General features: G+C 45.1%; 2 protein-coding genes across 2 annotated transcripts in view; both read right to left on the reverse strand.

The window, feature by feature from the left end:
• LOC126995447 (nose resistant to fluoxetine protein 6-like) lies at nucleotides 1–16,523 on the reverse strand. Its single transcript, XM_050854999.1, has 18 exons — nucleotides 16,363–16,523; nucleotides 12,987–13,299; nucleotides 12,645–12,777; nucleotides 10,931–11,078; nucleotides 10,573–10,813; nucleotides 10,285–10,394; nucleotides 9,043–9,134; nucleotides 8,075–8,183; nucleotides 7,449–7,533; nucleotides 7,196–7,303; nucleotides 7,025–7,083; nucleotides 5,769–5,952; nucleotides 5,459–5,552; nucleotides 5,221–5,320; nucleotides 3,495–3,627; nucleotides 1,976–2,174; nucleotides 1,454–1,599; nucleotides 1–1,309 (listed from the first exon to the last, which is right to left on the reverse strand). The coding sequence occupies exons 2-18, from the start codon at nucleotides 13,269–13,271 to the stop codon at nucleotides 1,010–1,012; spliced, it is 2,526 nt and encodes an 841-aa protein (XP_050710956.1). The 5' UTR covers nucleotides 13,272–13,299; nucleotides 16,363–16,523; the 3' UTR covers nucleotides 1–1,009.
• Nucleotides 16,524–20,524: 4,001 nt separating this feature from the next.
• LOC126995446 (nose resistant to fluoxetine protein 6-like) overlaps nucleotides 20,525–27,569 on the reverse strand; it is a 14,554-nt gene continuing 7,509 nt past the window's right edge. Inside the window, exons 10-18 of the mRNA XM_050854998.1 lie at nucleotides 27,377–27,484; nucleotides 27,189–27,247; nucleotides 25,892–26,075; nucleotides 25,610–25,703; nucleotides 25,395–25,494; nucleotides 24,791–24,923; nucleotides 22,398–22,596; nucleotides 21,877–22,022; nucleotides 20,525–21,733 (exon numbers count right to left, since the gene is read on the reverse strand). Of these exons, the coding sequence (XP_050710955.1) occupies nucleotides 21,473–21,733; nucleotides 21,877–22,022; nucleotides 22,398–22,596; nucleotides 24,791–24,923; nucleotides 25,395–25,494; nucleotides 25,610–25,703; nucleotides 25,892–26,075; nucleotides 27,189–27,247; nucleotides 27,377–27,484 (1,284 nt within the window). The 3' untranslated portion in view covers nucleotides 20,525–21,472. The remainder of the gene's footprint in view (nucleotides 21,734–21,876; nucleotides 22,023–22,397; nucleotides 22,597–24,790; nucleotides 24,924–25,394; nucleotides 25,495–25,609; nucleotides 25,704–25,891; nucleotides 26,076–27,188; nucleotides 27,248–27,376; nucleotides 27,485–27,569) is intronic.

Consider the following 27,569-nt stretch of genomic DNA (forward strand, 5'->3'; position numbering starts at 1 on the left):
TGATTTTTTGTGAGTTTTATTAGCATGATTACCCAGCGTCCAGTAGATTTCCCATAATTTATTTGTTCGGTGGGCACGAGTATGTGATTGGGATGGTTGGCATAGCTCATGGAGTTGTATAGAGGAAGAGATACTTGTAGAGGAGGAAACATGGTAAAGGAAGGAAGGAAGAAATCTGAGAGTATGCGATAAAAACATAACTGATATAATACACCAGAGGAAAATGAAAGGGATAGAACGAAAAACGAAACATAACGCGGGAGTGTACACTGTACATACGTGATTTGCCTAAATTAGATCTCTTCAGTGCCGTAACAGTGGCACGAATTAGAGTTCTGCTGTAGGATGGGTCCAGGCCAACAAAATACAAAACTGGGTCCTTCCCAACACTAAGAATTATCTCGGCGTGAATAGACCTGCGTATTATATAGAGATCAGTTGTGGCGTTTATAATGTTAAATACTATAATTTCGTCTATGTTAAATATATTCATACGATATGCATAGATTAATATGTATTGGCCTTTATATGATCAACACCATAGTAGCGCTCCTGTGCGATACTTTTCTGATTGTGTGAACATGTGATTAGCATCTATAAGAGCTGTAAGTGAAATTCTGTAATACATCGCTGTGCAGCAGGAACTCCCAACCTCTACGTACTTATCTGGCTAACACCCAAGTTTACCAGGAACATTCTGGTGGTAGAAGTATTGATGTAATTATATAAGTAAATGAAAAAATTAAGTGTTACGTCTAGTAGATACTCTATACAATTCGATTAAATGTATGATATTTTTGGAGTTCAAGGAGCATATGCACGCAAGAAAGCTTCGCCAGACAACCTGGAACATAGTGATGGTTGCCAACACGCGGAAGATAATACCCGTTGCAGCGACTATACGTGTACAGAAGAGGGATGAGTAAATACTCACTTATCCTATCAACACCAAGATTACACACAATATTTTACGATTCTTACACTACAACAAGTACAACTATGACTACTACTACCACTTATCCTCCTCCTCCTCCTCCTCCTCCTCCTCCACCTCCTCCTCCTCCTTCGCCTCCTCCTCCTCCGGAGATGATTCATGCGTGGAGGAACTCGGCGAGGATATCATGCTTGTGAGAGAAGACGCTCTGATGGGGCCAGAGGTTGAGGAGATGCGGCTATGAAGAGGGTCAGGTCGTTCCCTTCCCCTCCCGAGTAAGAGCTTCTCGAAGCCCAGCACGGGAGACTCAGCCAGCAGTGACAGCAGCACCCCCCCAAGCCCGGCGACCAGTAGGATCCCAGCAGTCTCAATTAGCTGCAGGGGAGAGAAACACCCATGAAAGACTGGCGGGGTGCTGGACGGGAAGAGTTGCCAAGAAAAGAGTGAAAAAAATCCTAATTCCTCATTGACCTTTTGGCTGTCTTTTAATTAGAGGAGACCAAACTTGTTCTTGTTTACCTTATAGAAAGGCGTGTAATAGCTTGGCATGCGGGCGTAGAAAATGTAGTATATGCTTTGTACGTTCAAAGCGATGAGGAAGATGGAGTAGGTGAGGCGGCTGATAGGCTGCCAGTAGTGGTGCGCCAGGAAGCTGTTGGCGAGACCTGCGGCGGGGCGAGGATACATGTTTATAAAGTATACCATGGTGTGGCAGGTAAAGGGTTTATTGGTAGCACAGGTGGCTCTAATGGCATGGGGGTGTCAGATAAAACACCTGTATTTTTAAATGAGAGGCTACTTTTTGTTTTAGAATGTATCATCGGCTTGACTTTGTTTTTCAAATGATGCGCAGGAATACATTCAATTTACTTCCGTTCATTTAAAGAATCCTAGCAGATTTTTTTCTTAGGTATACATGTAGAATTTGCTGGGTTGGTCAGTAGAAGCTCGTCCGCAAAGCTGTTTCTACTGTAGTGTTGTGGTGTGATTATATCAGCACTACCATGGGGACCTTGGACCTAATGGGATGTCGCTACTCACCTCCGTATCCCATGTGGCAGGCGAACACTAGCCAGGCGATCGCCAAGCCCCACGCCAGCCGGTTGAAGCCGCCGTACAGGAGGCTCGTGGCGGCGTTGTACTCGTGCACCTTGCCGGTGAAGGTGTTGTAGTCCTTGACGCCAAACACCACGGCACCCATGATGACCAAGGCGAGGATCCAGCCCAGCCCCACTTGCCACTGTAGAGGAAGCAGGGGTGGCAAGGCTCATAGGGGAATTGTTATACATTTCATAATCAGTTATGTGAAAACTTGGCGCATCTGAGGGCAGTAAATGGTAGTGAATCAACATGGCTCTAGTAACTTGAATCACAGGTGATATTCAGGAAAGCCTTGAGCGGAGCATCAAGACTTTAGACTTCATGGGTCTGCAAGACTGTTGAGTGAAAGTAGTCGAATTCTGTGCAAGGAAACAATGTGTTAAACTCAGTTTCAAACAAAGCTGATTTTACAAAACAATAAAAAAAATATATTTGTATATTGCATCACTTTTTAATCATGCTGTGGGAAAATTACTAAACTAAATATAACTATTCAGTTATTGTAGCCAATGGCAGGCTATGCCTTTGTGGTGCTTTAGGAAACGGTTTGGTTTGTGTGACCAAAAAGGAATCATAATTGGTGTTTACATGGCGCAGAAAAACGAAAACCTATTGGCCGCTACTATTTGGCTGGCCCAGTCTTGAGCCGCGGGCCACAATAGCCTCCCGGGGGCGGATGTCCATCTGCCACGCAGCCCAGACCGTGCCGCGCCCTCCCCCACCGGCACGCGAGGGGAGCACAGGCCAAAGGACTGACTTTGTCTCTGAACACTTTTCCCCCAGCGAATATACATACTTTGTTTGCTGATCAAATGACAGTAAAGTTTGTTGAAGGTTAGGGAGTGGAGTTGACCAATTTTAATGAAGAAGTTCACTTAGAGGGATGACAAAAAGCCACGTGATTGTGGGTTAAGTGGCTCAAGAAAATTCTTTCTTTGCTCCGACAAGGTGACTCAGATTTGGAGTTTTATAATTTTGTTTCTCTTCATTGTGGCGAACAGAATGGCGGACAGAATAAATTCTTCAAATTTTTTTCTTTATCATTGTCATGATTGCGCCGTGGTTCCGATGCTCAGTTCATGACTGAAAAGATGCGAGTTCAATCCCAGCTCACGGCAGCTTCTTGGTGAGAAAATATTTTTTTTTTTTAAATCCTAGCAGTGTTGTATGGTCGTAATTGCCTAGTTCAGGTGGATTTTGTAATTATGCAAAGATAATACCAGCAGAGATAAACCAAGCAAGTGACCTCGTTGAACGGTAACAGGTTTATGATTCTGGGTTCTTTATGCAATGTTCCTGTTCTCTTTCTCCGTCACTACCACCACCACCACCGCCACCATCACCATCACCACCACCTCATTCTCCTTTTCGTCTTCTTTTTCCTCATCGTCCTCCTCTTCCTGCTTCCCCTCCCCATTATCCTTCTCTTCCCCCTCCTCCTCCTCCTCCTCCCTCTTACCCATTTCAGCTGCACCTTGTTCTTGTCCACCACCCTCATGAAGTAGCCCAGCGCCAGGCCCACCAGGTAGGGCGACGCGCGGCACCACGGCTTCATGTACACCAACTTGTTGATGAGCGCACTGTCGTCTTGTCTGGAGGAACACAAACACGGCAGCATTAGTCTTTAGGGGCGTCATAACGTGCATGCTGTAAATAGTGCTCTTAAGACTGAAAAAACAATTATTTTCAAAGTTGACCGTATGGATTTTTTTTGTGTGTGTAAATTTAATGTGGTGAGTTTCTAGGTATAGGTAGTCGAGTAGCATTGATGTGAAATATACCGCCAAGTCACTTAACCAATAGGGGAGCTAAAATTCATATTCTTGAACGTATCTGGCTACCACTACGACTATTTCCCAAGGCCACAGAGAAGATTAACCGGGTTTTCAGGAGTGTTTTTCTCGTTCATGGTGTAGAAGTCGTGTAAAACTTTCACAAAACACTCCATGAAAAGCCCAGCAACGTCTAAGAGAGGCTTTCAAACAGGCTAAGTGAGGTGCCGATAAGTTTAAAGTTACGGCTTCATGCTGGGATCACACATCTGCGATTTTGCCTTTGCGACTAACTGCGATACCGAAAATATTGGAGTCGCAGCTCGGTCACCACCCGAGAAGCGCGATTTGTTGCGACGAGAAAGATCTCGCGATCCATTACGACGTGTGCTCAATCTCCGCTCGCTTAGTCGTTGACCTTTGCATTCTTTGCAGGCGAAGCGAGAAAAGATCGAGTGCGAACAGCAGCTTACTGCAATTATCGTAAGCTCAGGCAGGGATTCATCGTGAGCACGTCGTGAGGACCTGCGACGTACGCACGATTATTGCAATGGATAAAGAATGCTGCTCGACTGCTGCTCGAATGGCTCTCGCTTCCAGTTCGACTTCGCAACGATGTACTACATCGTGACCACCTGCTGAGTGTCCCCATAGGGATGTGAATGAGGGGTGGGTCCACCTGCTTGTACAGTAACCAATCTACCCCTGCAGTACCAACGCCAACACTATGAGCCTCATTGACTTTATCGACAGCGACATTGTGAAGAATCCTCAAGTAGTGGCAGCTATAGTGGTCATTGAGAGATTGTACAAAATAACTCTTCAATATGTTGTACAGCTAATACAGAAAAGGAAGAAAATGAAGGCCCGAAGTACTTGGGTACTTGGATTCCTGACACAACGAGCCACCAAAGGCCACTATGAAAACCTGATGCGTGAGCTGGCTGACGAGGACCCTCTGCTCTACCAGAACTTCATCCGCATCACTGAGACCATGTTTAACGAGATAGTGGAGCGTGTTCGACCCTACATCGAAAAGAAGACGACGTTCTGGAGGAAGCCCTTGGACCCTGGCTTACGTGTTGCATGAACTCTCAGATTCCTCGCGACGGGGAATTCCTACAAGAGCCTTGGTTATGCATTCCGTGTGGCACCCAACACCATCTCCCTTGTCGTTCCTGAGACGTGCAGAGCCACAGTTGCTGCGTTTGTAGATGATTTCCTGCAAATGCCAGACTCAGTGGAGTCTCTCTGCGATTCCTGTTACGATTGTTGCAGCGAGAGCGTAGTACATTGCGATTTCACCATTTTTTTCCCCACATTTTCGGTATCGCAGTAAGTCGCAGAGGCAAAATCGCAGATGTGTGATCCCAGCATAAGGATGACGGGGCGTGAATGTGTGTGCTGCCGTACCTTGCGTCTACAACATTAGTGGGCGGCAGCTGATTGACCCCGATGATGGTCATGGGCACGACGACGGAGACAAGGAGTAGCACACCCAACACCACCATACCTAACAGGGGGGGGGAGAGACAAACAACATCACATTAGCACCTTTCACACAAACACACACACACACACACACACACACACACACACACACACACACACACACACACACACACACACACACACACACACACACACACACCTGGCTTGCGGCGGTACAGGAGCGGCAGGATCATGAAAGGCGCCACGATGTAGAGTTGGAAGTCGACGGCCGTGTACCAGCACACCGGGAGGCACTGTACGGGGGAATGGAGAGAGAGAGAGAGAGAGAGAGAGAGAGAGAGAGAGAGAGAGAGAGAGAGAGAGAGAGAGAGAGAGAGAGAGAGAGAGAGGTTGTAAGAAAGTTTGATGACTATTGTCAATCTTCCATATTAGACACACACATAAAGAACTATCTCTCCCTCTCACTCTCCCTCCCTCCTTCCCTATCTCCCTCCCTCCCTCTGACTTACCGAACCCCCGTCCTCCATCCCTGTGAACATATTGGTGATCAGGAAGCTATCCCGCCACCAGTGCCTGATGCAGGAGTCCACAAGGTAGGGTCTCCGCACCATCAGCGGCGACAAGGAGCCCTGAACGAACAACGGCGGGAACACGGCGAAGAACCCGCACAGTAGCAAGATGGGCGGGCAGAGTCTGTGGGCAACGGGGAGGGGGGGGGGGGGGTGATAAGCGGTGCGGGGAGACATTGAGTATGGATTGGGTGGGAGGTGGGGGTGAATGGAAGAGAAGGGTGGATAGGGAAGGGAGGTGGAAAATGAAAATTGGAGAAAAAGTATTGGGAGGTGGAGGAGGTGGATGGTAATGAGGAAGAGATGGATGAGGAGGAGTAGCATTGACTATGGAGTGAGTGGGACGCGTGAAGGAAGGGAAAGAAGGGTGGATGGGGGAGGGAGGTGCTAAAATGGAGATTAAACGTGAGGAAAAGGAGGTGTAGGTGGAGGAGAAGGAAGAGGAGAAGTACAGCAAGAGGACAATGAGTCAGATTTAAACGTTAGGAAAAAATGAGGTTGAGATGATAGGACAAAGGAAACAGGACAAAAAAAAAGAATAAGTACCCCCAAAAAGGAAGCTACAAAATTTACAAGTGAGAGAGAAAAAAAGCTCCATATAATTCAATACAGAAACGACAGCTAAACCGGGCCTCGGTAATATAGATAAAAATAAACGCCGCTGTCCCCGAAAATACCACCCCCACCCCCTTAAAAAAAAAAAAAAAAACTTTAAACGATTCTAAAATTTGTATGAGGTTAATTTAGCAGGGAAAAAAATACGGCATAACGCCACGCAATGTCCGGTAATTAGTAGCAAAAAGAATAAAGAAAATAAGGGTTAAGGGCCCTCGCCTATACAAAGTTGGTCCCCTGGGCGCAAAATAGTGGGGCAAAAAGTTGCACGGAAAGGCAGCAAATGGCCATCGACAGGTGCATGCGTGGCCAATTAAGAGAAAACTTATTACTAATCGACGGAGAGTGGAGGCTGTTAGAGAGAGAGAGAGAGAGAGAGAGAGAGAGAGAGAGAGAGAGAGAGAGAGAGAGAGAGAGAGAGAGAGAGAGAGAGAGAGAGAGAGAGAGAGAGAGAGAGAGAGAGAGAGAGAGAGAGAGAGAATGATAGTAGGTTGTTTGTTTTCATTGAATGTGGCTGTATCTACATCGTGTGTGTGTGTGTGTGTGTGTGTGTGTGTGTGTGTGTGTGTGTGTAGCCTCACCTGATGACCCTATGGATGTAATACAATGGGATGTTGAACCTTGACGTCCGTTGAAACTCCTGAAAAATGGAAACACAATACAGTCCTTCCTCCTGCTCTTTATCATCATTATCATCTTCACCACTACCACTATCACCACCACCCCTGGCAAGAGTAATACCAACCCCTCACCTTGGTCAGATTGTAGGCGACGAGGAGGCCGCTCATGAAGAAGAAGGTGTCGACTGAGGGGTAGGCGTTGAATATGAGCTGGTAGGAGTAAGGGTTCTCCGCGATCATCTGTGATGAGGGGAAGAAAAACGTGAGGGACGGAAATGACCAGACATGCAGTAAGACAGACAGACTCATAGCAACGTGCAAACAGTCAGGCAAACAAAGAAACACACATACACACAAACAGGCTTAGAGAGACAGCAATAGTCACCTGTGCGATGTAGCCTTTGTTGGGACTGAAGAAAAAGGAGATAAGGAAGGCGTGCCCCATCACCACCCAGACCATGGTCAAGACCCTGTGGAAACACGTGGAGGAAGGGTAAGGTGGGGGACATGTAGGGACCTTAGTGGAGTAAGGAAATGAGGGGGAGTAAGGGTAGCAAAGGGAAGTATTAGGGGAGTGATGGGGAGTAACTATCAAGGGAGTGATGGGATTAAAGGTGGGGTAAGGAAGAAGTGAAAATGAGTAAGGGAAAATAAGGAGTAAGGTGGATTATATAGGCGATTTGAGGAGTAAAGGGAGCATGAGGGAGCAATCTGAGTAAAGGAATATTAAGACTTAGTAAAGGGAATATAGGGGAGAAAGAAAAAAAAAAAAGAGGAAGTATGGGAAGTAATAGTGCAAGTAATTGTAACAGGGAGGAGCAATAACTTGCGAAAGAGTTATCCAGGAAGTAAGTACAGGGGAAGCAGAGAGCAGGAGCGAGGAGGGGGTGGGGTGGGGTGGGGGGGGGGAGGTAGAGTACCTAACATTAAAAAGGAGCGGGAAAACGTATTACGTTTTATAATATTATCAATCATCTTTAGAGTAAACAATGAACTCCTTCGTTACCTTACCTGATGCCGTGGAGACAGGAGATCACCTCTTCGCTTTTGTTAGTGTTGATACGGAAAATCTTGGGCAGGTTGGTGTAGAAGGAGAACACGAGAACGTACCGCAAGGGGCCTGAGGGGGAGAGAAAGTAGGGGGCATGCTAGAGAGCCTGTGTAAGGGATCTTGTAAGGGCAGGCAGAGCTGTTCCTTCAGACTGCAGGAATGTAGGAGATAAATGGTTAGTAGAAGGAAGGAAAGGACAGGTTCTTAATTAATAGTCGAGGGGTGAGTCTTGACTGTAGTGCGTAAGAGGTAAGGGAATAGTGGTTGGTGGTGTAAGGAGGGAAGGAAGAATAATTAGAAGTAAAGGTGTGTGCTCCTCGCCTCCATGGATAAACAGGCAAAAGGAGGAATTGTAAATGGAGGGGATGGATTGCATGGGTGTTCAGATTCATAGTAAAATGTCATATATATTTTTATAAGATAAGGGAGGCACCTAAAGGACAAAAAAAAAAATAAACAACAGAAACAAAAATCCAGCTAGGCACAGCTCCAGCGAAATAGAAGAATGGAAGACCAGAAGAGAGGCCAGTTTCGGAAAGGAATGTGTCTTGGTCTTCTCCTCTTGAAATATACAATGTTTTTTTTATTTTTATCACAGGAGCAAGATCATTGGTATTTAGGAAAGGGAGCAGAGAGTGTCTCTCTTGTTGCCAGCAGGAAAATATTATAAATCAGGTAATTCATGCTATTATTTGATTAGTGACTGTACTCGGAATATCGAACTTCAGGGTTTAAAAAGGGGTTCTGTACTTGGCAGTGGAGCTATGCGCATTGTGTAAAGGGTTTGGGGATCAGAAGACCTTTAGAGACAAATTGAGTGTTGGGATGGACCTCTGACATGGTGTGTGTGTGTGTGTGTGTGTGTGTGTGTGTGTGTGTGTGTGTGTGTGTGTCTGAGGTGCAGGTGTTTGACTACCTGTCCACTCACCTCTGGCCAGCGTCTCATTCCTGGTGAGGGTGATCCAGACGTCGGCGCCGGTGCCCACGACCACCGTGGCGCCCAGGAGAGACAGGGCGACGCTGCCGAGGGTGTTGTTGTTATTAGTGATATTATTATCGTTATCTTTATTCATATTCTTATTCATATTTTTATTCTTATTACTCTTATTCTTATTTCTTTTATACTTATTTATATTCTTACACTTTTTCTTATTCTTATTATTCTTATTCCTACTCTTCTTATTTTTATTCCCACGCTTTACGGTATATTTTTTTCTTATTTTTATTATTCGTACCATCAGTCATAACAATAGTAAAAATATCACCATCATCATTGTCTTATCACCCCTACCCCCCTTGTAAGCTTCCCTCTCCTCCTCCTCCTCCTCCTTCTCCTCACATCTCGAGTCCATTAGCTCTTCTTGCGTCATGCGGGGGAGCTAATGTGGCGCCGAAGATGAGGAGGGGGACCTCAATACGTCGACACAAATAATCAATAGTTTGATACGCATTCTCATGATGGGCAGAAGGATGGGGGCTGAAAAAGGCCTTTGTGGGGGGTTCTGAGTGTGGAAGGAAAGAATATCGGCGACAGAAAGAATATGTTTTTAAGGGGAAACTGATTAGAAGGTAGAAAGTAGTTGGTAAAAGTACTCTAAAGAGAGTAAAGGGTGCTCGCTTTTACGCTGATTAAAGGAACTCCTGATGTTTGTTAAAGGGAGATGGATGAAGAAATAGAGAAACTAATCAATACCAATTTAAGAAGACGTACTACACACACACACACACACACACACACACACACACACACACACACACACACACACACACACACACACACACACACACACACACACACACACACACACACAAACACACACACACACTCCGTGGCGCAGTTGGTTAGAGTGCTGCGTTGCCAGGCTTCTCAGCCTGACATGGTAGCGGTTCGAGCCCGCTCAGGCCGGATTCTTTCCGTTGACTAGGAGTGGTTACCCTCTTGAGCAAGGGGGACGGGTTGTGTGGTATGTGAGGTCCTGGCAGTACCTAGAGATCGACTATAAAGAGCACTTGCTCATGTCAGGAGGGTACCTGCTGGCGATTACGAGTCCAACTCGTGATCAGGCCGTAGTGGTGGTAATGGTGGTGAGTTACACACACACACACACACACACACACACACACACACACACACACACACACACACACTCACACGCACACACACACTTACATCATACAAATATCGGCCGTGTTGTAGCGCAGTGATGGCAGTTCCCTCGTCTGACACGCTAGCAGGGACAACGTCAGGTTCCTCTCGTCCAACTGCTTTTCCAGGCTTTGCTAAGGGTTGGGGACGAAGGTAGATTAGGACTGAGGGAAGTTAGGAATCTTTCTTCGTACGTAACACCTCCGGTACTCCTCTCATTCCTCTGCCCCACTTCCTCCCCACCCATACACCAAAACTTGTAACCTACTGTGACACCCACCCTCCCTTTGGCAACCCTCCCGACAGTCTTACTCTGTACTCCTCTTCGGTGCACGTGGACGGGATGCACGTGGCCAGGAGGTTGAAGGGAATAGCAATCTGGAGGACGCTTTTCACGTCAGCCATGTGGAGGTTGGGCAGCATCATCTTCCGTATCTTTAAGTCCCTCACCAACTCTGCTTTGTATTCATCATCTTCCTCATAATTCTCGTATTCGTTATACTCTCCCTCACCCCATAATAGCTGCTGTGGATTCGTTTCGTTTTCTTTCATTCTGGTTGAGAGACGAGACAGATTTTGTTAGGCTTTTCATGCTAAAAGGAAAAATGGTATAATCTGCCTGGGTTTTAGTGGCGTTATTCTGAGAGTTTTGCATCTTCCACCCTCCTACCCGATAGCGAAGGAGCAGTATCGGCCACTGAAATGCGCCTTAGGGTCCTCCGAGTCCACCGTCGTCCGCAAGCATTCGTCCAGCAGCCCCGGTGTCCACAGGTTTCCGACTAATACACCGTCCGGAAACTTCCCCCACGAGTCCACCACTGTTGAACGGCAAGGGTCAGTGTCGCTCTTGGTATTGTGTCCGGCTGTGGCACGCTTTGTATGTCATGCACTGCCCTGACTTTCCGTTTACGTGACCTCTGCTAGTTGTTACTTCCGCAAACGAACTTAGGAGGAGGTTTTATTTTCGGTCCGGTCAGTATGTTTATTTATTTATTTATTTATTACCTTCGCCATCGAAGTAGGGAGGAGGTTATATTTTCGGTCCGGTCAGTATGTTTATTTATCTGTTTGTTTGTTTGTTCGTGAATAGTCTCCTGTGCACAATTTTGAGGATATATCAACCAATTTTTCAGGGAAGCTTCATGTCCATCCAGAATAAAGCCCACTACATTTTTGAAGTCAAAGGTAAAAGGTCAAGGTCAAGGTCGCACAAATCGTCATTTTGGCTATAACTTCGGTTCTCTTCATCGTAGAGATTTCAGACTTGGTTTATATTTTAGCTCATGGAAAGACGCACCTTGCATGGCCTTGACCTTGACCTTTGACCTTGGCCTCGAAAAGTTCGCCCAAGGTCAAAATTTCCAAAAATAGAATTTCATGAACTTTCGAACAAATGCTTCCATATGATGCATAGCATCACAGTTGATGCCCATACCAATTTTCAGGGCGATCTTTGGCGGAGGTGTGCACTCTCCGAGTGCTATGCGTCTAGTTATTATTATTATTGTTTCTATTTTCATTATTACCTCCGCCAACGAAGTTGGGAGGAGGTTATATTTTCGGTCCGGTCAGTATGTTTATTTATTTATTTATTTGTTTGTTTGTTCGTGAGCAGTCTTCTGTGCACACGTTTGCGGATATCTAGACCAGTTTTTCAGGGAAGCTTCGTGTCCATCCAGAATAGAACCCATTAATTTTTTTATGTCAAAGGTCAAAGGTCAAGGTCGCACAAAACGTCAGATTGGCCATAACTTCGGTTCTCGTTATCGTAGAGACTTCAGACTTGGTTCATATTTTAGCTAATGGAAAGACGCACCTTGCATGGCCTTGACCTCGACCTTTGACCTTGACCACGGAAACTTTGCCCAAGGTCGAAGTTTCCCAAAAAATAGAATTTCATCAAATTTTGAAACGAATGCTTCCATATGATGCACCTTGCATGGCCTTGACTTTGACCTTTGACCTTGACCTCGAAAAGTTCGCCCAAGGTCAAAGTTTCCAAAAAAAAAAAAAAAAAAGAATTTCATCAAATTTTGAAACAAATGCTTCCATATGATGCATAGGATTACAGTTAATGCCCATACCAATTTTCAGGACAATCTTTGGCATCGGTATGCACTCTTGGAGTGCTATGCGTCTAGTTATTTATAGTTTTTGTAAGTTCTACTGTTTATATTTTGTATATGATTATCCTGTTATGTTTCAGCGTTCTGCATTGCTAGTTTAGTTCTCTTAAATTGTTTGATATGCATTAACATGCCCACGTCTTACCTCTTTCCTTCAATCGTGCTTGCCTTCTCCTGCATTTACCATAGTTCTACACCCCTGTGTATTTGTTTAACCTATTTATATTTTATGATATGTTGTATTCTTCGTAACTTTACCTTTCAATGCCCAAAACTTGCCGCTGATGAACCCTTCGCTGAGGCCACTCACGTCCTGGCGGCACTCGCCCGACACGTTCCTCCCGCCGGGGAGGTAGTAGGGGGCGAGGAGGCCCAGCAGCCCTGCTCGTGTCTGTGCGTTACCAGGATCAGCGGAAACATACGATTCATAGATTGACTGTATGTATAGTTATTACTAAAATAAGAATTATCGGTACACAGCGTTACAGGTATAGGGTGGTTAACACACTCAGTAATAGCTGTCGTAATTTATAGAGGTTTGGGTTCCCTTGTCTCACCTGTGATATAGTCTCTGTTCTCATTTGTTAATGGTCTGCTTACCTGTGGCTCTGCCCTGGGCTTCGAGTCATGGTTTGTCACAAGTGTGTCTGGGGATTCATAGAAGAGTGTGTCCCAGAGTGGCGGCGGCAGCACCCCGCGGGCTGCCTCTTCTATGACACTGGTGTGGGGAACACCTTGTATGGCCTGAGGTGCCTCGTGAATGTTTTCTTCTTGAGTGTTGATGAAACTGTCACCTAGGACATCATGAGCCTCCGTGAGTGGACCTCTGGCGGCGGCAGCGAGTCCCAGTGGCAGCAGCGCCAAGAAAACCGTCGTGAGGCTCATGGCGGAGAGGCCGGGGTGGCGGCGGTGGCTGGAAAGAAGATGGTTTATCAGGGTGAGCAGAAGTAATCTGTAACCCGCAGCACCAGTCTGGCGTGCTGCCTCTATAACAGGAGTGATGCATTGAGTGCTCGCGCTATCTTTTCTCTGAAGTTTGTACCTTTATTGCTTTGTAATAAAAGTACTTTCTCAAAACAGGGGAGGTGGTGGCTGAGTGGTTAGCGTGTTGGCGCCACGTCCAGAAGGACGCGAGTTTGAGCCCTCCTTGGACTGGGAGCCACAGTTGGGATTTTTCAGTCACCGCCGAGTGGGCTTAGACTACCCACATGCAGTCCTGAAGACTACCTATCAACTCGAACTCTAGATTCTCTTTACGAGAGGCTCAAAGATGAGCTCCGAGGGGCGGCATAAGCCAAACAAGACAGCGCCACTATAGAAACTTGTCTACGCCACAACGGGCTGGGACCGCCCATCAGGCCTCACCAAGAAAGCCTACCGGCGCCATACGCCGAAACGTAAATAAAACAAATAAACAAACACTCAATAAAAAATAGAAAGCAATAATGACTCCTCTTTTTCAACATAGGGAAAAAAGTTTATTCTAAACCTCAGTAATGGAGTCTCCTCCCCTAGACGAAGAGGCAGAGCTCGTGCAAGGTTGAGACCGCGGAGGTCTTTCTAGTATTTATTTACTTTTTATGATTATTATTTTTTTTTACGTCGAAGCCTGTATCACCGGTAGGCTTTCTTGAGGGTCCTGGGGGTCGGCCCAGGCCCATCTTGGTGTAGTCAAGTGTTTATAGTGACGCCATCTTTTCAAGGTTTATGCTGCCCCCCGGAGCTCATTGGTTCTTGAGTGACTTGGATGGTTCTCCTAGAGTCCGGTGAGAGGTGGTCAGCATGTGGGTAGCCTTAGGCCACTCGGCGGTGACTGAAAAATTTTAGGTGGTAGCAGCGGATTCGAACCTGCGCCGTCCAGAACGCGGTGAATGCGGGGTCCGCTCGCTAACCAATCAGCTACCGCCTCCCTTATAGTCAAACCATATGAAGAAGTCTGTTGAGGCGTTGGATCTCGCGGGTCCTCTCCTCCCCTCTGTTCTGCCACACAGTCCCAACACCTATCTCTTCCCCTCATACGTGTGTTAGCTATAGGTAACATATGAGGGGAATAAATAGGTGTTGGGGCTGTGCAGCAGAGCAGAGGGTAGGAAAGGACCCGCGGGAGCCAACGCCTCAACAGACTCTTTCACATGGTTTGACTATAGTAATGTTTTACATACATATCCTTATATTTACGTATGCTTTAAAGCTTTCTTATAAAATAAATCAGTATTGTCATGACGAGAACAACAGACAAGTATATTAATTGGAGTGCTTGCGGGCCACACAAAATACAATCAACCCAGAGTTGGACCAGCCTATATGATTACAGGATCTCATATACTTTACCTTGACAGTTCTTTATGAGAAGTTTGGCGAGTATTTTAGGTAGTACCCGTATCGTCTATATATACACCTTTTCTTAACTTTTTTACGATTCTTTTCACGTTCAGCCTATGGCGCCCGTTGGCTTTTTAGATGGGGCCTAACGATCGGCCCCAGCCCGTCATGGCGCTGGCAAGTGCTTTATATTGGCGCCGTCTTGCTTGGCTCATGGTATCTCCCGGAGCTCATTTATGATCCTCTTTAGAGGGTAATAATTCTAGAGTCCAGGTTGGCGGTCTTCACTACATACAGCGTATGGGTTGTCGTGCGTCACTCAGCGATGACTGAAAATTGCCAACTTGTAACGGCGGGCGGGACTCCGGGTTCTCCTGGACGCCACGCCACCACTCAGCCACTTGCACTTTTCTATTACAGAGTATCCGGGAGTGCAACATTTCTTCGAAACACTTTTTGGCTCAGCTTTTTTTTAATGTACAAATTGATTTTTTATCAACCTACGAGTCTCTTCAGTAATTTTCTTTTATATAATGCTGGTAACAATGACAGGGCAGCTCAGTGAGTAAGAGGAAGGGAGGTTATCAGAAAGATATGGAGGCATGTTGGTGGGAATTATAAGATGACATCAGGTAGGTAAAGATAAAGCAAGCACGATAACAGCACTTGCCACTTCCTAATTTATCCTGACACGGTGTTGTATTTTAAGTCTACGGTACGATAATGGCGATGATATGCAATAGTCAGCTTCATAGACCTGAATAAGAAGTTAATATTTTTGTTGGACATATGTGTTGGTGTTATTCATAATGGTCTGATAACGCACTAGACTCGCGATCGCCAGCCAAACCCTCATCGAATGCAAGATGTAAATAAAGGGAGGTCAACCAACCCACGGTCGGCTCAAAATTAGTCCCATTCCACACATCCTCCCGAGGTTCCTTCCCAAGGTCCAAGTGACGTAGCACAGGGTATAAAGAAAGCTGACCTAGCAGGCAACCCCATCAGTCACATCACGACACTTGACCTGACACACACCTGCCCTCGCTCTCTCCTCTCTCTCTCTCTCTCTCTCTCTCTCTCTCTCTCTCTCTCTCTCTCTCTCTCTCTCTCTCTCTCTCTCTCTCTCTCTCTCTCTCTCTCTCTCTCTCTCTCTCTCTCTCTCTCTCTCTCTCTCTCTCTCTCTCTCTCTCTCTCTCTCTCTCTCTCCCAATATTTTTTTGTCCTCTTAGACAGTGGCTTTGTTTGGAACTTTTCGGTTGCTGAGACAAACTAGCAAATCAAAAGTCAAGTGACTTTCTATCTAGATGTCCTCCTCCTCCTCTTCCTCCTCCTCCAAATGTCTACCACCACAGAATCTTCGGGATATAAACACCTGAGAGAGTGGTGTCAGGGCTCTTCGGTTATGATAATAACATTTGTTTATCAGTTATAGAGGTAATACTGTTGTTTCCTTGTCATTCTTACCGTCCCAAAGGTAATCCTCTCCATTTACAGCATAGCCTTATGTGTACAGTTTGAGTGAAAGAACGATTAGGAAAATATAAGAAGTAAAGGAAAGGGTAATAGATGAAGGAGGCAATCTGTCTAGGTCATAGAGTAAGGATTATATTAGATTAGATTTATGATTGGGAGTGTATAAAGAATCACCAACCTGTCGCGGCCTCAGCGTCCAGTGATATAAATCCGCAGCTCAATCCACTGATCACTTGACAGAGAGAAAAAAACGCACACATCACTCTGGGAAGTCAGGAGGAGGACTGTGACCGTATCAAGGCGATCTGATAAGACTTCAAGTACTGCACACGGACACCAACTGATAATAGACGGTGTCAGGTTGTGGCAGTAACGCAGACCTTTTTGGTGTTGCTGTAGTACAAGGGGACTCGGGGCATGTGGTCGTAGAGCAAGATCTGCATGTTGAGGGCGATGAGGAAGGTGGTATAAGTGAGGCGGCTAAGCGGCTGCCAGAAAGGATGCGCCAGTAAGCTGTTTGCGGGACCTGCGAATGAAGAGATGATCACTTGAGCCGCTAACGTTGATACCTGTGTCTTTACCAGAGTTGTTGGGGGACGTCGGTTTGTTTGAGGAAAAGCTAAAGGGAACTGAGTGAAGTAACTTGGTCATTTTGTAGTAGGTAAACAAAGCATTGGCTACGCGTGGATATAACTGCACGAGCATGATGGGACAGCAAAGCGAGGGTGTTGTAACGGCAGTCTAGACTTCTACTTGGAAGCAAGCATTGCTGCTTGAATGCTTTCGAGGCTGCAAACGTAACTGCCATAGGATTGCGCCGTATGAGTTCGTTAAAGCCGCCTCTAGGTTAAGGAAAGACCTTTAGTCTGATTTGGTGCTCTTTCGGCAAGGGAAGTTTTTTAAAGATTTATCCCCTAGTATCACTATGGGAAACGGGCCCTAGTCCGAAGAGGGAAAAAATTGCTCCCTCCCTATAGGAGGGAGCACGGGCCTATGCCAAATGCGGCCCGTAACAGGGTGCCGACAGACCGACTCTATTGGTGATCGAAATCTAGCCGACAAAATCGGTCTGTCGACGAGGACTGGCCTGTCTGTTTTTTTTTAAGACTTACCCCTAGTATCACTTGGGGAACGGGCCCTTGTCCGAAGACGGCCCGTTAAGAGGGAAAATATTACTCCCTCCCTGTACGAGGGAGCTTTTGCCAAAGGCCGACAGACCGACTCTATCGGCGATCGAAATCTTGCCGACCAAATCGGTTTGTCGACGAGGACTGGCGTGTCTCTGATTTTATTTTTATTTGCGAGTATAATTATACATGTTTTACGAAGGGCGAATGGGTATGTACATAGGTTGATACACAATAATATTTACAGTTTTGATGGACCAGTGTTTTTGTGTATGTAAATGACTTTATTATAATATTAGTGATGATAAGGTATAGGTATATATGATGTAGTGACCCATAGTGATAAAAGGAAAGGTTTTGGAAATGTGTTTTGATGTAAGGAAATGGAATGGTGTTTGATGAGAGTGGGGGAAGAGAAAGAGGACGTGGTGAATTAAAAGGTAGACTGAAGAATTAAAGGTGGAGAAAACGGGAAGACTTAGAGGGTCACTACAGTGTAGGTTAGTGGGCCTTGTGCTGCATATAGGTGTCCCTCGCTACTCACCGCCGTAACCCATGTGGCAGGCGAACACCAGCCAGGCCAGCGCCGCACCCCAGGCCAGGCGGTGCAGGCCGCCGTACAGTATGCTCACGGCTCCGTTATACTCGTGAGTGGCGGTGGAAAAAACTGTTATACGTTTTTTAAGTGTTATTTTTAAAGTGGTTCGTGTTAAGTGTTATGTTTAAGGCGCGAACTGTTATCTCACTTGTCACAGGGCCGGCGTTACCGTTGTCCTGCTTCACAAGTTGATTGTAGTAGGTGAGATAACACAATAGCCTTTAGTTAAGTGATGTAGATGATGTGTGGCCGAACGGAGCCGTTAAGTTCACTTTAGTTTACTTTAAGTTTTCTCTACCACAGGGACATTAAAAGGTGTGGTTTTTAGTATAAAAATGGTATTGACAATTTTACATAATAGTTACAAAGTTTATGTGAGCGATCGCACGAAAGGTAAGTAGCACACCAGAGCGGGACGTTGTGTGTTCCGCCCTCACCCGGTCTTTGTCTCCCTTCCCTGGGCTCAGTATTTATTTATGTGCGTTATGCCTTCGGAACTATGATCCTTCCTTCGGAGCTTGATTGAGATTGATTTTCTTTTTTTTTTTTTTGTCAAGCATCTGTCTGTTCTCACGGTCATCTCAGCTGACGTCGCCCTAATACATCTGTGGTGACACTGAGCGTGTTCGACACATACAGTCATGCATTCATCACATAATGATAATATATATATATATACGCTCTAATATATAAATCGCGGACCCTCGGTCCCCTTCCTGACTCAAAAAATTAACCCACCCTACCCTACCCCCATAATACCATGTCGCAATGTGTGTTTTAGATGCTATTTATGCTAGATAGAACAAAGATTATTATACAACATAGGGAAAACAACATGATAAATAATGCTATATATAATCAATGATAATAAAAAACAAATTAATAATGTAATGTACAATGAGTAGTAGACAGGGCTAACAAAGGTAGAAAGCTGAGCAAAAAAAATGAAGAAAAAAAAAAAAAAAAAATGAAAAAAAAAAAAAGAAAAAAAAAAAATTAGAAAAAAAAAAAAAAAGAATAAATAAATTAAGCTATTACATGGTAAAAAAAAAAAAAAAAAAAAGAAGAAAAAGAAAAGTAAAAAATCAAAAAGAAGATCTGAAGATGATTTAACATTCAAAACACACCTTCATTGCAAAACACCTAATTGCCACTCAATCGTTGCGTGATGCGCGACCATTAATGTCGTTACCTATTACCCCGGCCCAGCACGAGTAGGTTAACACAAAAAAAGAGGAAATATAAAAGGTAATGTTATCCGTAGAGTCTGTGGATAATACAAAGTCTGGAGAGCCTTAGAAGCACTCTGAACTCATGATACTCCTTTTTCGCACTACAGCACTAAAATAACTCCGCACTTCAGGTCTACAGAGCTATAAAAAGAAAACTGAAATAAATAAAAAAAAAATATTGCAATCAATTAAATAAATTAATTAATTGAATAAAAAATTCAATAAAAATAAAAAAATCCAGCAAAATCAAAATTCAAAGTAAAACCAAATCAAATTGAAAGTGAGAGTGAAATGGAAAACTGTGTGAAGGGGCGGTGTGAAGGGTGTCTGTGCAGCTCGCATTGAAACCACCGCCTTCCGCGCCTGCCCAGCGCATCCCTGCCTCCCCCGCCATCACCCCCTCCCCGTCATATCTTCCTGACGACCCACCACTCTAGCGCACCTTTCTTTCTTCCCGACTCAGTCCTGTTCTTTTTTCACATCTCTTCGCTTTTCTATCTCGGGCCTTTTTTCGCCTCACAATCTTCGACCATTGCATTCCCATTCATCTCTTCTGCCAGGCGCGTGGTAACGCCCGCCCGTATTCCGCTCCGCTGCCATTTGACCGACTTACAGCACCATTATTTATAGGCCATCCATATTTAGCCTTTTATTATAGGCGTGTAGTTTTATGTTGTCTCAGTTGTGTGCGTGTTTGGCGCGAACTGTATTCTCACCGACGCACACACCACGTGTCGCATTGTATGTTCGAAACACAAATCGTTGTATGGCGCGATGCAGAGGCACCACGAGCCAGAGCTGGGGCACGAGGGGAGGAGGTGAGGAGAGGAGGTAGCCAGGGAGGATGGAAGGAGTGAGGAGGAGATAGAATAGAGGCATATATTTAAACTTTAGATAAAAAATGAAAATATATAACAATAAATATAGAATATACAAATAAAAAAAATTACAAAATAATGTAAATGAAACTTCTAATAATAATAACAAGCAGTTATGAAATATTGTAATATTTTGCCTCCGCTTTTTTAGAGAAGCGAATGAAAGGTTGATTATTTCCGTCTTCTTCACAACGAGGGACCGGATGCAGTGCTTCCCTCTAACAAAAATCAGTTTAGAAAGTCTCCCATTAAAATCTCCTCCTCCTCCTCCTCCTCCTTACCCATTTAAGCTGCACCTTCTCCCTGTCCACCTCCCTCCCACCTGAGTGGCTACTAGTGACCAATGGGATACCCCAGGGGTCGGTGCTGGGACCCATTCTCTTTATCTTATACATCATTGACTATGAAGCGGGATTGAAATCCTCCCTATCAAAGTTTGCCGACGACACTAAAGTGGGAGGCAGAGCCCTCATGACTGCCGACTGTGAAGTCATTTAAAAGAACCTTGACCTTTTTTGTGAGTTTTATTAGCATGATTACCCAGTGTCCAGTGGATTTCCCATAATATATTTGTTCGGTGGGCACGAGTATGTGATTGGGATGATTGGTATATTTCATGGGGTTGTATAGTGGAAGAGATACTTATGGAGAAGGAAACATGGTAAAGGAAGGAAGGAAGAAATCTGAGAGTATGCGATAAAGACATAACTGATATGATACAACAGAGGATAATGAAAGGGATAGAACGAAAAACGAAACATAACGCGGGAGTGTTCACTGTACATATGTGATTTGCCTAAATTAGATCTCTTAAGTGCCCTAACAGTGGGACGAATTAGAATTATGCTGTAAGATATAATACACATAACTGGGTCCTTCCCAGCACCAAGAATTATCTCGGCGTGGAGGGCTCTGCGTATTATATAGAGATCAGTTGTGGCGTTCATAATGTTAAAGACTATAATATCCTCTATGATAAATATATTCATACAATATGGATAAATTAATATGTATTGGCCTATATATAATCAACCCTATGCGATATTTTATTGATTGTGTGAACATGTGATTAGCATCTATAAGAGCTGTAAGTGAAATTCTGTAATACATCGCTGTGCAGCAGGAACTCCCAACCTCTACGTACTTATCTGGCTAACACCCAAGTTTACCAGGACCATTCTGGTGGTAGAAGTATTGAAGTAATTATATAAGTAAATGAAAAAGTAAAGTGTTACGTATAGTAGGTACTCTATACAATTCGATTAAATGTTTGATATTTTTGGAGTTCAAGGAGCATGTGCACGCAAGAGAGCTTCGCCAGACAACCTGGAACATAGTGATGGTTGCCAACACGCAGAAGGGAATACCCGTTGCAGTGACTATACGTGTACAGAAGAGGACGAGTAAATACTCACTTATCCTATCAACACCAAGATTACACAGATGTTAATTATTATGTCGAAGTCATAATGGTAAACGGCGCCTCCGGAGATGATTCATTCGTGGAGGAACTCGGCGAGGATGTCATGCGTGTGAGAGTGGACGCTTTGGTGGGGGCAGAGGTTGAGGAGGTGCGGGTACGAGGAGGGTCAGGCAGTTTCCTTCCCCTCCCGAGTAAGATTTTCTCGAAGCCCAGCACGGGAGACTCAGCCAGCAGGGACAGCAGCACCCCCCCAAGCCCGGCGACCAGCAGGATCCCAGCAGTCTCAATCAGCTGCAGGGGAGAGGAGATATTACCCATAAAAGACTGGCGGGGGGCTGGACGGGAAGAATTGCCAAGAAAAGAGAAAAAACTAATTCCTTATTGACCTCTTGGCTGTCTTTTAATTAGAGGAGACCAGAATGGTTCTTTTTTACCTTATAGAAAGGCGTGTAATAGCTGGGCATGCGGGCGTAGAAAGTGTAGTATATGCTTTGTGCGTTGAAGGCGATGAGGAAGATGGAGTAGGTGAGGCGGCTGATAGGCTGCCAGTAGTGGTGCGCCAGGAAGCTGTTGGCGAGACCTGCGGCAGGGCGAGGATACATGTTTATAAAGTATACCATGGTGTGGCAGGTAAAGTTTTTTTTTTGGTAGTACAGGTGGCTCTAATGGCATGGGGGTGTCAGATAAAACACCTGTATTTTTAAATGAGAGGGTACCTTTTTCTAGAATATATCATCGGCTTGATTTTGTCTTTCAAATGATGCGCAGGAATACATTCAATTTACTTCCGTTCATTTAAAGAATCCTAGCAGATTTTTTCTTAGGTATACATGTATTATTTGCTGGGTTGGTCAGTAGAAGCTCGTCCGCAAAGCTGTTTCTACTGTAGTGTTGTGGTGTGATTATATCAGCACTACCATGGGGACCTTAGACCTCATGGGATGTCGCTACTCACCTCCGTATCCCATGTGGCAGGCGAACACTAGCCAGGCGATCGCCAAGCCCCACGCCAGCCGGTTGAAGCCGCCGTACAGGAGGCTCGTGGCGGCGTTGTACTCGTGCACCTTGCCGGTGAAGGTGTTGTAGTCCTTGACGCCGAACACCACGGCACCCATGATGACCAAGGCGAGGATCCAGCCCAGCCCCACTTGCCACTGTAGAGGAAGCAGGGGCGGCAAAGGTCATAGGGGAAGTGTTATACATTGCAGAATCAGTTATGTGAACACTTTGCGCATCTGAGGGCAGTAAATGGTAGTGAATCAACATGGCTCTAGTAACTTGAAGCACAGGTGATATTCAGGAAAGCCTTGAGCGGAGACTCAAGACTTTAGACTTCATGGGTCTGCAAGACTGTAAAGTGAAAGGAGTCGAATTCTGTGCAAGGAAACAATGTGTTAAACTCAGTTTCAAACAAAACTGATTTTACAAAACAATTAAAAAATATATATATTTGTATATTTCATCACTTTTTAACCGTGCTTTGCTGAAATTAATAAACTAAATATAACTATTCAGTTATTGTAGCCAATGGCAGGCTGTGCCCTTGTGGTGCTTCAGGAAACGGATTGGTTTGTGTGACCAAAAAGGAATCATAATTGGTGTTTACATGGCGCAGAAAAACGAAAACCTGTTTGCCGCTACTGTTTGGCTGGGCAGCCGCGGGCCACAATATCCTCCCGGGGGCGGATGTCCACCTGCCACGCAGCCCAGACCGTGCCGCGCCCTCCCCCACCGGCACGCGAGGGGAGCACAGGCCAGAGGACTGACTTTGTCCCAGAATACTTTTCCCCCAGTGAATATACATACTTTGTTTGCTGATCAAATGACAGTAAAGTTTGTTGAAGGTTAGGGAGTGGAGTTAACCAATTTCAATGAGGAAGTCCACTTAGAGGGATGAAAAAAAGCCACGTGTATGTGGGTTTAGTGGATCGATAAAACTCTTTCTTTGCCTCGACAAAGTGACTCAGATTCGGGGTTTTATAATTTTGTTTCTCGGTATTAGGTGAAGAGAATGGCGGGCAGAATAAATTCTTTTCATTATTTTCTTTATCATTGTCGTGGTTGCGCCGTGGTTATGGTGCTCAGTTTATGACTGAAAGGATATGATTTTGATCCCAGCTCACGTCATCTTCTTGGTGAGAAAAGTAGTGTTTTTTTATATAATCATAGCAGTGTTGTATGGTCGTAGTTGCCTAGTTCAGGTGGATTCTGTAATTATGCAGAGATAATACCAGCAGATAAATTCTATAAAGCAGACTACACCAAGCAAATGACCTCGTTAAACGGTAATAGGTTTATGCTTCTGTGTTCCCTATGTAATGTTCCTGTTCTCTTTCTCCGCCACCACCACCACCACTACCACCACCGCCACCATCACCATCACCATCACCTCATTCTCCTTTTCGTCTTCTTTTTCCTCATCGTCCTTCTCCTCCTGCTTCCCCTTCCCATTCTCCTTCTCTTCCCCCATTCTCCTCCTTCTCCTCTTGGCTTCATCGGACGAGTCTTTAAAAATAGATTGGAAAAAGTAATATTAAAACTGTATAATTAGGTGGCTTGACCCCATTTAGAGTACTGTGTACAGTTTTGGTCTCCCTATTACAGAAAAGACAGAAAAGTTAGAACGGGTTGAACGGAGATTAACAAAAATTATTCCAAGGTTGGGAAATTTATATTATGATCAAAGGCTTTTTTTTTTTTTTAAATTAAATTTATTCAGCCTATCAAAAAGAAGAATGCGAGGCGATCTAATTGAAGTGTTTTAAATGTTTAAAGCATACAGTAATATTAATGCGGAAGATTACTTTACAATTGATCGATCAAATAGAACAAGAAGAAATCACAATTTCAAAATAAGTGGTAAGAGATTCTCATTGCACGAAGCCAAACACTTCTTGAATCGAGTCGTTAATGTTTGGAATTATCTACCCTGTGATGTCGTTGATAGTACAACAGTTACGGCCTTCAAGAATAGATTAGACAAGTATTTTGAATCTGACCAGCAACTAAGATATTACTCATTGTCGTAATAACGTTAAGTTTTTTCGAATACTGGTGTCCTTGTCCGTTTTTATCGCCCGATTAGTGGTAGCAGTAATGGTAGTGCTTTCCTCTTTACTATATAGTTTCCATGCAGTTTTTCCATGCTGCATGGTCCTTTTTCCTTTCCTGCCAGCTTTGGCTGGAGGGATGGGGGGGTGGGGAGGAGCCTTCGCCTTTGCTGTCCTTCATCTTTCACCTTTGATTAGATAGTTATTGTAACTTGTCACAAACAGCCTCGTTAGGACCATCAGATTTGCTTTTGTTTGTTCTTTCTTTGTGTTTCTATGTGTTCCTCCTCCCTCTTACCCATTTCAGCTGCACCTTGTCCTTGTCCACCACCCTCATGAAGTAGCCCAGCGCCAGGCCCACCAGGTAGGGCGACGCGCGGCACCACGGCTTCGAGTACACCAACTTGTTGATGAGCGCGGTGTCGTCGTAGCTGGAGGAACACACACACGGCATGCAGCTTTAGTCTTTAGGGCCGTCATAACGTGCATGTTGTAAATACTGCTCTTAAGACTCAAAAAAACAAGTTCTTTCATAGTTGACCGTATGGAGTTTTTTTTGTGTGTAAATTTAATATTGTGAGTTTCTAGTTATAAGTAGTCGAGTATCATTAAGTGTGAAATATACCGCCAAGTCACTTAACCAATAGGGGAGCTAAAATTCATATTCTTGAACGTATCGGACTACCACTACGACTATTTCCCAAAGCCACAGAGAAGATTAACCGGGTTTTCAGGAGTGTTTTTTCCGTTTATGGTGTAGAAGTCGTGTAAAACTCTCACAAAACACTCCATGAAAAGCCCAGCAACGTCTACGAGAGGCTTTCAAACAGGCTAAGTGAGATGCCGATAAGTTTAAAGATGCGGGCTTAAGGATGACGGGGCCTGAGTGTGTGCTGCCGTACCTTGCGTCTACAACATTAGTGGGCGGCAGCTGATTGACCCCGATGATGGACATGGGCACGACGACGGAGACAAGGAGTAGCACACCCAACACCACCATACCTAACAGGGGGAGGGAGAGACAAACATCACATTAGCACCCTTCAGACACACACACACACACACACACACACACACACACACACACACACACACACACACACACACACACACACACCTGGCTTGCGGCGATACAGGAGCGGCAGGATCATGAAAGGCGTCACAATGTAGAGTTGGAAGTCGACGGCCGTGTACCAGCACACCGGGAGGCACTGTAGGGGTGAATGGAGAGAGAGAGAGAGAGAGAGAGAGAGAGAGAGAGAGAGAGAGAGAGAGAGAGATTGTAAGAAAGTTTGATGACTATTGTCAATCTTCCATATTAGACACACACATAAAGAACTATCTCTCCCTCTCACTCTCCCTCCCTCCTTCCCTATCTCTCTCCCTCCCTCTGACTTACCGAACCCCCGTCCTCCGTCCCTGTGAACATATTGGTGATCAGGAAGCTATCCCGCCACCAGTGCCTGATGCAGGAGTCCACAAGGTAGGGTCTCCGCACCATCAGCGGCGACAAGGAGCCCTGAACGAACAACGGCGGGAACACGGCGAAGAACCCGCACAGTAGCAAGATGGGCGGGCAGAGTCTGTGGGCAACGGGGATGTGTTTGGAGGTGCAGGAAGGTATTGAGTATGTAGTTTGTAGGACGCTTGAAGGAAAGGGAAGGATGGATAGGGAAGGGAGGTGAAAAATGGAAATCGAAGATGAGTATTGGGAGGTAGAAAATTATGGCAATGAGTAGGAGGAGGAGGAGGAGGAGGAGGAGGAGGTATTGAGGATGTAGTGGATGGGACGCGTGAAGGAAGGGAAGGAAGGGAGGATGGGGGAGGGAGGTTCTAAAATGGAGATTAAATGTGAGGAAAAGGAGGTAGAAATGGAGGAGGATGGTAATGATTAGGAGGAGAAGGAGGAGAAGTAGAGCAGCAGGAGAACAATGAGTCAGATTTAAACGTTAGGGAAAAAAAATAGGTTAAGAGAATTGGACAAAGGAAATAGGACAAAAAAAAAAAAATACGTACCCCGAAAAAGGAAGTTTCAAAATTTTTTAAGTGAAAGAGAAAAAAGAAGCTGCATTTAATTCAATACAGAAACTACTACTAAACCGGGACTCGGTAATATAGATAAAAATAAACGCTGCTGTCCCCTAAAATATCACCCCATCCCCTTAAAAAAAAAAAAAAAAAAAAAAACGCAAAACGATTCTAAAATTTGCATGAGGATAAAAGTTAGCAGGAAAAAAATACGGCATAACGCCACGCAATGTCCGGTAATTAGCAGCAAAAAGAATAAAGAAAATAAGGGTTAAGGGCCCTCGCCTATACAAAGTTGGTCCCCTGGGCGCAAAATAGTGGGGAAAAAAGTTGCACGGAAAGGCAGCAAATGGCCATCGACAGGTGCATGCGTGGCCAATTAAGAGAAAACTTATTACTAATCGACGGAGAGTGGAGGCTGTTAGAGAGAGAGAGAGAGAGAGAGAGAGAGAGAGAGAGAGAGAGAGAGAGAGAGAGAGAGAGAGAGAGAGAGAGAGAGAGACCGAGCGAGCGAGCGAGAGAGAGAGAGAGAGAGAGAGAGAGAGAGAGAGAGAGAGAGAGAGAGAGATGTTAGTAGCTTGTTTGTTTTCATTGAATGTGGCTGTGTCTACAGTGTGTGTGTGTGTGTGTGTGTGTGTGTGTGTGTGTGTGTGTGTGTGTAGCCTCACCTGATGACCCTGTGGATGTAATACAATGGGATGTTGAACCTTGACGTCCGCTGAAACTCCTGAAAAATGGAAATACAATACAGTCCTCCCTCCTCCTCTTTATCATCATCATCATCACTACTACCACCACCACCACCTCCACTACCACCATCACCACCAGCACCATTACCAAAGCTCTTACGTCTAACCTTGGTCAGATTGTAGGCGACGAGGAGGCCGCTCATGAAGAAGAAAGTGTCGACTGAGGGGTAGGCGTTGAATAAGAGCTGGTAGAAGTAAGGGTTCTCCGCGATCATCTGTGATGAGGGGAAGAAAAATGTGAGGGACGGAAATGACCAGACATGCAGAAAGACAGACAGACTTATGGCAACCTGCAAACAG

This window comes from Eriocheir sinensis, chromosome 8, assembly GCF_024679095.1.
Source record: "Eriocheir sinensis breed Jianghai 21 chromosome 8, ASM2467909v1, whole genome shotgun sequence".
Lineage (NCBI taxonomy): Eukaryota > Metazoa > Arthropoda > Malacostraca > Decapoda > Varunidae > Eriocheir > Eriocheir sinensis.

Excerpts from the sequence above, each read along its gene's own strand:
- LOC126995447 (XM_050854999.1), bottom strand. The coding sequence starts at position 13,271 with ATGAGCCTCACGACGGTTTTCTTGGCGCTGCTGCCACTGGGACTCGCT. Across the intron at positions 12,778-12,986 it reads AGCCCAGGGCAGAGCCACAG|ACACGAGCAGGGCTGCTGGG; the intron begins GTAAGCAGACCA and ends GGTAACGCACAG. Across the intron at positions 11,079-12,644 it reads CAAGTTTTGGGCATTGAAAG|TGGTGGACTCGTGGGGGAAG; the intron begins GTAAAGTTACGA and ends GCCGTTCAACAG.